This window comes from Centruroides sculpturatus, unplaced genomic scaffold (assembly GCF_000671375.1).
Source record: "Centruroides sculpturatus isolate CEXI.00-Female unplaced genomic scaffold, Cexi_2.0 scaffold140, whole genome shotgun sequence".
In the NCBI taxonomy this organism is placed as follows: domain Eukaryota; kingdom Metazoa; phylum Arthropoda; class Arachnida; order Scorpiones; family Buthidae; genus Centruroides; species Centruroides sculpturatus.
Window position 1 is genome coordinate 401,686 of NW_019384503.1, and position 11,502 is coordinate 413,187.

Genomic DNA, 11,502 nt, shown 5'->3' on the forward strand with positions numbered 1-11,502 from the left:
CAGTCTAAAGGCCCGATGCAGATACATTTCACTTTATTTTATATCCATACAAAACGGAATTCGAAACAATGGAGTTAACCGAATTTATGTGGCTAGGTATCCATGATTAAGAAATGAAACTAGTTGAATTTCAAAGCAGCATTGTGTGGAAAAATAAATTCGAAAACTTGCTTTCCAAAGTAGAAAGAAAAATGTTTGAAAGTAGTGCAGATAATAATGATCCTGCACTAAAAATTGAAATTATTATATTAAACGTACAAGATTCTTTACCAAATAATCTTATATCAATGAAGAAACTTGCTAATGCTCTTTTAATGATGTTTGGGCCCACATATTCGTGTAAAAATTGTTTTCTTCAATGAATTTTGTAAAATCTACCAATAGAAATAAACTTGGAAATGAATTTACTGCAAAATGCGTTAAACTAACGAATACTGAATATGAACCTAACATTAAGAAACTATCTGAAAATAAACAGATTTCTCATTAAATGTACTTCAACTTTATTATAAATACACATACCTGTAACTACAGTAGAGCATCGATTATCCGACTCAATTGGGGACTCAGGTTGGTCAGATAACTGAAAAAATCGGATAACCGAAAAGAAGGAAAAAATACATTATTAGTATAGTATATTAGGATATTAGTATATCCCATGTAATTAGTTTATTAGTATATCGCTATTAACCAACTTCGCGTTGAATTTTCATCGATGTTTAGCCTAACAAATTTCTTTTAAAATAATAACCGTCACTATTGCATCGTTAAAAATTATTTTTAAATTATTTTATTGCTCACAAAACAAACAACCACTCATAATTAGAAAATTAAGTCTCGTTTAAATATTGGCCTTCCTTCAATGGTCAAGCCATTGATGCCAGCTAAAACACACAAAAATTTAACAAAAATAACATTAAAGTAGCCAAGACATAACCAAATATTGTAATGCCACATCACTAGCGGACATTTGAAATTTGCCGACTAGAACGGTCGGTTAACCGATGTGACGGTTAATCAGGGGTCGGATAATCGATGCTCTACTGTATATCTATTAATAAATACTATTTCATAATATATATGTGATTTTCTTTATTCTTTGTTCAATCAAATACTCAGTGCAGGGGCAACTGCTGACTGGACATGGTGTCACCTGGTCCAGGGACTAGTTCATAGTATCACTTCATTGATATCAATTTTTTTACATCAACCTTTATTTTTTGCTCTTCACTTGCAAAAATAAAAGTTGTAAAACAAAAACAAAACGTAAAGTTTTTAAAGGATTTTAAAAGTGCAAACCAAAAACAGTAGTTTTTAATCATTCTCACCTCCCCCTTTCCAAGTGACGCCACTGACTTAGTGACCCACGAACTACTACTAAAACAAATAATGAACAAAATTTGACCCACTTCTCAAAAAGGTTCACCATTACTGGCCTATGGCATCCATGATGTTATATTTTTTCCAAAATTGCATCAAACAAACATAGATTTAAAGAAAGTACATCTTTTCTCCACTTTTTTTTATTGCTTTGTGTTTGTAAATAATTGTATTACATATAAATCAATGAAATGCTGCAATAATTTAAATCGGTGTAAATTTTGAGCTTTTTTTCAGGATTCAAGCAGACTGTGTTATATCAAATCAGCATTAAGCAAGATCTTGCTGTACTCTAATTTCCTGAATGAGCTAGATTAATTGATCAGAGTATATTTCTTTTCTGAACAAGGGCTGAAGTAGCTAGATTGCACACTTTTTAGTTGAACTAACTTTCCTAAAAAGGTGAAATTAAAGAGCAAATGCTGTATAATAAAAATACGTAGATGTAGAATTTTATTACCCCCTTTCTCCTCTTATTAATTAAATTTTTGTTAAAAATTAATTTTTTTATACAAATAAATCTTAATGTAAGTTAAATATTAAAAATACTAACTATAAAAGTATTTGGGTTAATGCTCCAGGCTCCTTTCAAAGTTCACAGTAGGGTACCCCCTATGAGTGCCTCTGCATCCCTCCATAAAATGACTTGGTATTTAATTTTGCCGGAGTTGACAGTTGGCATCTACCTACTAAAATTATCAGAAGTCGGATTCAAGTGTAGTTTAACAACTCCATAGCCTTGGTATACAGTACAGTGTTTAAACAAATAAGAACTCATACTTGTGCAAGTGGATGAGATGAGTCTTCATATTTAAATCATTTTACATTACTGAATGCCATGTAAAGTTAAAAAGAACTTTCCTAAATTTGTCTATAAAAATTCTTAGATATATTAAAATTGAAAAGTTGCATTTCAGCTCTATTTTAATTTCAGGTTTGAAAGCAGATTGTTGTTTACATAAAGTACAAAAATGTCAAAGCAAAAGTGTTTAAGTACAGTACTACTGTAAAAATTAATGTGTTGCAGGAAGTTGATTAAAGCTTAACCCTTGTGCAAATAAGCTATTTTGATAACACAAACAGATATTAATGCAAAAATTTTTTAATCTTTAATGTTTATACAAAAGAAAAAGTACAGGTACATGCAAGATTTGCTGTCATAGGACTTAACAGAACTGATAAACATTTTTGTTTTATGTTATTGTTATTTTGAGCTTCATTATTAGTACAAACATGTCTTTTTATTAATCCTTTATATTAAATAAAATGTGTTGGCATAATGTACACTTTTTTCTACATTTTCAGCCAGTGCCAAATTTACATGTTTCTACTCCATACTCCATAGGCCAAAGCACATAATTCTGCACTCCCTCCCCCTTCAGAAAGTTGATTTATGTTTTTCAATTTAATATGTAATAGTAATAACGTAATTTTGTATTAAAATAATGGTAAAAATTGATAATAATTAGTAATAATAATAGTATATGGGTGTGGCGGTACAAATTTCTGAAAACTGATTAATTTAAATATAAAATAAACATTATAAAAACTAAACATAAACTTACTTTTTAATGTCTAACATAAACAAAGTTATAAAATGTTAAAATGTCAGCACCAGTAGAATTGTCACAATATAATGTTTGGTAAGTTTTATTTTGCATGTTCATGAAACAGTGACACCCTGGTTATTAAACTCCTCTGCCATTATTAAATTTGGTTATTGACCTCTCCCATTATTAAATTTTTTTGCATACCCCTAAATCACTAAGCACATACTCCTAGGATAACATATACCCCCAGTTGGGAATTGCTGGTTTATTAGTAATGTATGAATTAGCATACCTATGTTGTTTTTGAACAAGTTCAGTGGTTATTGTTTGCAGTGTTTGTATCAGTTACAAAAAATGTTATTTATGAAAAAATTTACTATTTTTGTTACATAAAAGGTATGTGGAGTTTGGACATTTGTTCTCATTTATATAAATGTTTACTAAGTTTATTATATCATTGTAGCATGTACTGAAGAGGGGTTAAAGCCTAAAATGCATTTACAATAAGAGTGGAAATAAAATATTTTGGATGACATTCTTGTCTGCTTAGTCCTTTTAAGTCAGAAGAAATGTAATTGTTCACGTCGAGTTTTGAAAAATACATATTTTAATTCCCTAAATTTACAATGTACGAGGTATTTCTAGATTAATCAATGTTATGACTCGATCCATAATATTGAGATTTAAAGTCCTTTACTGGTGTTGAATTAAGATTTTTAGTGTTTGATTTTGGACTCAGAAGTGCAACATAGAATTCAATGTGGATGGTTGGACTGGAGGAAGTAAAGCAGTGTGTTATGTGAATAGAAAGTTAGCTGCAAACTGAAAGGTAAATTGTACAAATTGGTTGTTAGACCTACAATGTTATATGAGGCTCAGATCACAAGTGCCCAAGAAAGAAAGATGACAGTGGCAGAAATGAGATGGATGTGTGGAGTGTCAAGGAAGGATAGAATAAAGAATAACTTTATTAGAGGTTCTGTTAAGGTGAGTCACTTAAGCAGAAAGATGCAAGAATGCACATTGAGGTGGTTTGGCCATGTAGAGTGAAGTAGTGAAGATTATGTCAGAAAGAGGGTTGGAAACTGGTTGTAAAAGGAAGGAGGAAGAGAGGAAGACCAAGGCTGCATTGAAAAGATAAGGTGGAGGAAGACTTGAATCAGAAGGGACTTAAGAGAAGACACCCTTGATAGGAAAATGGAGGAAACATATTAGAGAAGAAAATGCTGACCTCATATAAACATGGGGAAAAGACAAAGATAAAGAAGAAGTGTTTAATTTTAAACATACTTTGAGGGACGTTCATATATACTGTTGCATTGAATTCTGGCAATTTTTATACCCCCACTATGCTATAACATTCTGCCACAGATAATTACTGCCCCTCAAAAACTAACACTTATTACATACCACATATCCTTCCCTTTCTGATAATGAAATCATTTAAGTGTTTGATAAAAAAAGCAAACAAGATGTCTTATTGCACAAACACTGCTAGATATGTTACAATACTAAACTAAGACTTTCTGTTCAAAACACATATTGATGACATCTATCACAGAAATTTGACTAGTTGATGAACAATTTATAAGAACTATAACATTAGTTCTCATATGGTCTTCATACAATCAATCTACCTCTTCTGCTCCTCCAAAACTGTTCATCAGAATCATGAGTTTTCTTTGGTCAAAACTTGTTGTACTCGTTTGGATATTACTACACTTCCTCACTGGCCTATCCTTGCTTGCAGCTTCAATCAGTGCAGTTACATTTCTTGTACGCTCAAACATTCCAATGTTTCTTTACTGAGAAGCAAAAGATATATGACACTGCCTTAAAATAAGCTAAATTATACAAACACACTTTTTGTATGTTTCCAGCATTAATTAACTTTACACACTGAACAAATGTTTTCAGCTTGATTTACAGGCCTGTCTCAGGTTAGAAGTTATCCAAAGATGATAGTTATGTTGCGTTCATAAGGGGAATAATTCAAAGATTCTGCAACGTTATTTAAAATTCTTACATTGTAAGTCAGTATTTTTAAATTCAAATAAAATTAAAACTTACTTTTGGATAATAATGTAAAATAACTTACAATAAACATTAAGCACATGGAAGTGGATGGTTAATGATATACTATTGTTTGTTATAAGTTTAGAGAGTAATACTTGCCATGTTTGATATGTTGATGCTTCCTTTATTGTTAATGCAAAGATCTTGGCTTAAAGATGGTTTATAGATGTCAATGGCTTCAATTATTCTTAATTTCTGTACATTGCATATGCTTCTAACAGTTTGGTATCTCTCCAACATGAGACACTCAGGGTTTGTTTGCTTATGGGGCTAAGACAGTGTTATAACTAACTTTTAGCACGTGATACTTATGCTCTTTTAATCTGGCCTCTGTCAGTCCGTTAGTTGAGACTAGAGTTTCTCATTTTCTGGATTTTTGCTTGTCCCCGGGATTCCGAGAAAAAGTAAACTGTTTCCTGGGATTCCGGGATATAATTAATTATTTTTGAGATATAAAATAAATCTTAAAATCAAATGATATAATTAGTTTTCATTTTCAAGTAACTTAATACTTCTTGCAACCTCCAAAATATTACTATTAATAATGCTGTATAAAATATGTATTAAAAATTACTTTTGAATTACATAGAAATTTCCACAAATACAAAAAATTTATTAAAGTTCTTGAAACTGCTCACAACAAAATTGTCTTTGAATTGAGTTTAAAATTTAAACAAACAAAATGAACTTAGATCAAACTTCTAACTTAAAAGGTAATTTTCGTTTTTCAAATAAAACATATTATAAAAATTTACAATAATATTTTGTATTAAGATTTTAAAAAGCAGAGATGGTTGATATTCCAATCACTCAACGTAGTTCCTATTGTAGTAACGAAAAGTCCTGCTACCGAGAATGCCCTTTCCGATTCAACTGATGTGAGTGAAATCATTTTTAACGCATTTAAGAGAAGACAGATGTTATGTGTTTTCTCACCTGTAGCCTCAAAAATTTCTAGTTCATTTTCAAGATGCATTGTAGTACTTCCTTTGCTCTCTAGTATTCTCGATTTGTCTACCTCGGCTGCTTTAATAGCGGCATCGAGTTTATAGCCCAATAATTTGACAATTTGTTTGGCTTTAACGATCAGGTTTATGAAGAAAAACTTGATACGTTTGTATCCTTGCCCAATTTGGCATAATGCAGTTATTGAGCACGGTTAAAAATTAAGACAGCGTAAGCACAATTATTCCAGATATTACAGGTTCCGACAAGTAAAGAACTTTTGGAGTCCCGTCACAAGTAAGCTACATATTGATTATTGACAATATGTGACGTACCATAATAAGCAAAAATTTAAACTAATAAGCGGGCTTAAAATTAATAAATACAAATGTACTCTGACAGTTTATGGGTTCATTATACTTTCTATTTGCAAAATTTTTTCAACTTTAACACAAAATAAGAAAAAAGTGAATTTTTAAGAAATTTGCGGGATTTCACGAGTTAAAAAACCCTAGTGTCGGCCTAACGCTCCCGGGAAGAGAAAAAAAATCGTTGGGGACACGGTATCCCGAATTCGGCCAAACGTATTTAAGAGGAGAAAAAGCGATAACCGCGAGACGTAGATTGGAAAAGACAAAAATAAAGTTGGGATAGAAATATAAAATTAGGAAGTGGTTAACGGCAGGGAATTAAAGTCGCACGTTTGACGTTTCGATACACTTCGAATGTACGTGTGTTCGCACCGAGAGGGTCAAAAGAATTCTTTCAGATTAAGCAAATTCGAACGGCTCAGAGGTCGCCGCCGTCGATTTCATCGATCGCCGGAAATTACCCTTTAATGGCCACGAGTCATTCGGCGTTTTCCCCCAATATTTCGGGCATCCCACCGGAATAAAAGCACTTTTTTGCCAATTATCGGCGCGGCCACCCGGGGACCTCCGTCGCCCCCCAGCGCGGAGACGAGAGGAGAAAGAGAAAGACGGACCTGTTTGGAGTCGACCTCGATGTCGGCCACGTAGTTTTCGAAGACGGTGGGAACGTACACTTCCGGGAACTGGTCCTTGCTGAAAACGATGAGAAGACAGGTCTTGCCGCAGGCTCCGTCCCCCACGATGACCAATTTCTTCCGAATGGCCGCCATGTCGACGACAGAGGAAAAATCCGAACGGATCGATCCGGAAGAGACTTTCCAAGATGGCCACCGCCAACGCCTCCGGCCACCTGGCGACTCGACCTTTCTAAACGTCCGGGATAATTTTAGCGGAAAATCTCGGCGGAAGACGGGCGGCGCCCGTACGACCGAAGGAAAGGAAAAGTACGAAAACACTAGAGGCGTCTGCCGTTTTAATTTTCTAACGGGAGGAAGAAGGAAATCCTCCACCAGGGGGCGTTCGCAGTTAGACGGGCAGAAGAATGTGTCGCGACTAGAAATAAACGCTTTTTCCAAGTTGGAATGGAAGTGAAAAAATTTCTATAAATATCGCGATTTCTTTGCTTAATCTTCACCGAGGATAGCGTGACTTGACGACGTCGACCGAGATGGGCGCGATACGCCTACGAGAAATCTGAAGCTAATTCATTCCTGCCTCCAGTCCGCGCGCACGGACAGGAGAAGAAACAGACGTTGTTTGAAATATACAAAATACAAATTAACGACGGGAAATCCTCGTCAACTCGAACACGGATAATTAGGAACCCCGTTAGCTCCTAACCGTACTTTTGTCCCAGCCGGGGATAGAGATTTACGCGTTAAGGAATTCGGTTAGTTCGAAATTTGAAAGAAAATTCTGTCCGAATTTTCGCGGATATTAACTCTTCAATTAACAAAACTCGGCAAATAATTAATAGACAACCCAACTACACCTTAAGTTACTGAGATACTTAAACCTTAGTTTACGTTTATAAAATATCTCAACAACTTAAGGTGTTGTTGGATTGCCTGTTAACTCCACGGTTTAGATTGAACTGCGTACTAAAAGAGAACAACGGACCAAGAACTCTAATCTAGGAACCAATTCCGAGTAGTATCGTTAAGCTAACGAATACGATAAAAACCAGTTTCTATCGGAACCACGTGATTGGCGTTTAATCAACCGCGAAATGCTATTCCGAGCGGTACGTTTCGTTTTCGGTTCCGATAACTAAGCTTTTGTTATCGATCACTCTCCACCTGCCGTTAGGAACGTAACGAAAGTGAAAACACGATTTTACTTCACCAGCAATTGGAGAGAGTTAATAAACTACGTTCTTGTACTGCTTGAAAATAATTACATTAACTATTTATGAATATTGTATGAATAAGTTTTAACAAGAAAGCAATTACATTAAAAGTAAGTAGCTAAAGCGTGAACATTATTTCCGAAATAGGTTACATTCGCGCATGTATAAATTAAAATGATAGTCATATATTGCATATATGTATATTCTAAGCTCTCAGTTACTTTTCGTCATCTTCGTGGGTCTTTTTGTGAGCCGACTCCGTCGGAATTCGGACGGTCGGCTATTTCTTGTCATCTTTTACGGTAAAGGAAGCGTCCAACTTCTCTGTCATTAATTTAGGGCCGTCTTCCATAAAATTAACGAGCATCTAGAACTGGCGACTCTTAGTTCGCTGGCTTCGTTGGCCTTTTTTCGACGTTTTAAAACAAAACTATTTCATTAGCGCCGGTACGCGACAATGCTAAATCCACGCGCTTCGCTTAGAAAATGGCGGGTACAGTCGCGGGACAAAAATACAATGTTAACTAAACTGTGATTGGTTAAGGCGTAATAGCTATCGATAGCGTGGAACCCAGACGCGTCTCGACCGACTACCCTTAGCGAAACCCGCTTAACATGAAGCGCGGAATAGCTATTTATCCAAGGTTCGTTAACTGCCTTTCGCTGAAGAGACTTGTCGAATGTCCCGCGTATCGCTCTGGTTGAGTTATCGGAAGAGCTCGGAATAGGTCCCCTGGGTTCCACGCTATCGATAGCTGTTACGCCTTAACCAATCACAGTTTAGTTAACACTGTATTTTTGTGACGCGACTGCAACCCGCCATTTTCTAAGCCTAGCGCGTGGTTTTAGCATTGTAGCGTAGCAGCGCTAGTTCTGTTTTAAAATGTCGAAGAAAGGTCAACGAAGCCAGCGAACTAAGAGTAGCCAGTTGGAGATGCTCGTCAATTTCATGGAAGACGGCCCTACATTAATGTCGGAGAAGTTAGACGCTTCCTTTACCGTAAAAGGTGGTAAGAAATAGCCGACCGTCCGAATTCCGACGGAGTCGGCTCACAAAAAGACCCAGAAAGATAGCGAAAAGTAACCGATAGCTTTGAATATAAATATCATTTTAATTTATACATGCGCGAATGAAACCTATTTCGGAAATAATGTTCACGCTATAGCTGCTTTAAATTTTAACAAGAAAGAAATTACATTATTCATAAAATATTCATAAATAGTTAAGATTATTATTTTTAAGCAATACAACACAATTTATTAACTCTGTCTCCAATTGTTGGTGAAGTAAAATCGTTCTTACACCAAAAGGCGCCGCGTTGTTTTTACTTTCGTTACGTCGCTAATGGCAGTTGGAGAACGATCGATAACAAAAGCTTAGTTATCGCGCGTGGCTATCGGAACCGAAAACGAAACGTACCGCTCGGAATAGCATTTTCGTTTGGGGGCCGAGGGGGGGAGAAATTAATAAAACGCGTGTGAACGATAATATGTGATATATATCGTCATCGTCTCCCTTGCCGTCTGGACTGCCGAGCGGTAACAATCGACGACGTGTGGAAGCTGTTGAGTCAGAGATAGATGCTTCGTTTACAAACAACACAACCGTTTATTAAACACGAAAGAAGCTTACAAGATTTCCGCGATCTTGGAAGTTCTACGTCGGTTGCCGTCTCTGGGTCTTCCTCTCCTTTCCAAGACAGTCCCATTTTGAAGGAGTGTCCTTTGTTCGCGAATGAACAATTCCATCGACGTCTGGACGACTCCGGACGATGCGGTCGACTTCCGTTGATGGAAAGATGTCGATCGGAGGTCGGGAGATGGAGACGAAGATGGGTGCGAGACACACACACAGCAACAGATCCGTCACTCAGAACTTTCGGAAGAAGAAGCCGTCGCGTCCTCGAATTTCCGGGGTTTTATCCGTTTTCTGTCAGATTCCCCTTTCCGATTGGTCTCTCCTCGTCACCCGATGACAATTCGAAACCTTTCGGGGGCGCGGGAGAGGTCCAACTCGAAGTTTAATCCGATCTCCAACCGGAAATGGTCGACGGACTTACATTCTTCTATTGTTTAAAAGTTAGCGTCGCGTTTTCATATCATAAAAATCTATTTCTAACTACTATATTTCTTTCTCTAAAACAATTATTTTAATGCGAATTTTAGTGAGGGTTCGGACCTGTCCAGAGCCTCACATTCGCAGTTGATTAAACGCCAATCACGTGGTTCCCATAAAAACTGGTTTTTATCGTATTCGTTAACTTAACGATACTACTCGGAATAGGTCCCCAAATCCGGCATTGTTACATTATTCAGATAAGATCGGACCGAAATTGGATTTTGCAGTCGAATCCAAAATTGCAACCGAATTTGAATTTTAAAGCCAGTTTCGGCCTAAGTCGAGACTAAATCTTACACTATTTTTGGTTAAGTTAATACGTTGAATGAGTTGTTAAGACAACCACGCAATACATCTGTATGCTGGCTAATTTCTAGAAGAATATAGTCAATACAGTAGTTTGTTAATCTCAATTTTACTTTTAATAAAATTGTCCTAGTGCAATGTTGCAAGAAGGAATGAAAATTTGTAGAATCATTGACATTAAATTACATTGGAATCGATTTACAGCAGAAATGTTGAACAGTTGCAGTTGGTCGCATTTGGTAAGAAGAGTAGTTACCAATTCAAATGCATCGTTTGCCTTCTTTTGTATGAAATAAAGCACCTAATAAATTTCTAACATTTGATGTAAATAAACGTCGATTGTCGGGTCATTTGCGTCGTTCATATTGCGCGTACAGAGACGAAACTGTAGCTATAATTGGTTCATTTTCACTTTGCATTGCAACGCACGCATCCACGCATCCTGGAATTGTAAACAACATTTGAAATGCAGCATTTGAAAAACACGATTCAAGTTTTTTAATTGTCAGTGTTTTGCAAAAGCTAGATGATTTTTATCATTTGCCAGCCAATTTTTATACCTAATTCTGGCATCATCAGGATGGTTCAGTCCCCAATTTTTAATAGTTCTTACGCAATTTTACAAATTTGACTTTCTCCACTTATTTTTATACGCTCGATCCTTTTTCACGGTTTTTCTCACGCGCGGTTGCTTTGAGATTGTTCAACTTATTTTTTAATTTTCTCAGTTTCTCTTTACCTGGCATTTTAACAAACCCGTAATTTCCCACTTTTCGGTGTTAGGCCGAGACTCCACTACCGTAACGGCATAAAACCCCTGGCCGTAAAAGCTTTTAATCACGTGACCCTGATATTTTACGCCCGAGCGGGTGGTAAAACCAGCGTAAAAGCGAGTGGAGCGGTGTT

The 11,502-nt window shown here is 36.1% G+C and overlaps 1 protein-coding gene across 2 annotated transcripts in view; it reads right to left on the reverse strand.

Annotated features, from left to right (window-relative positions):
* LOC111622135 (ras-like GTP-binding protein Rho1) overlaps positions 1-7,277 on the reverse strand; it is a 42,949-nt gene extending 35,672 nt beyond the window's left edge. Inside the window, exon 1 of one of the 2 annotated variants that reach the window (XM_023364460.1) lies at positions 6,937-7,261. In XM_023364460.1, the coding sequence (XP_023220228.1) occupies positions 6,937-7,092 (156 nt within the window). In that variant the 5' untranslated portion in view covers positions 7,093-7,261. Of the gene's footprint in view, positions 1-6,936 lie in introns of both variants that reach the window. The other variant, XM_023364459.1, reaches the window with a different exon arrangement.
* Between the last annotated feature and the right edge of the window lie 4,225 nt (positions 7,278-11,502).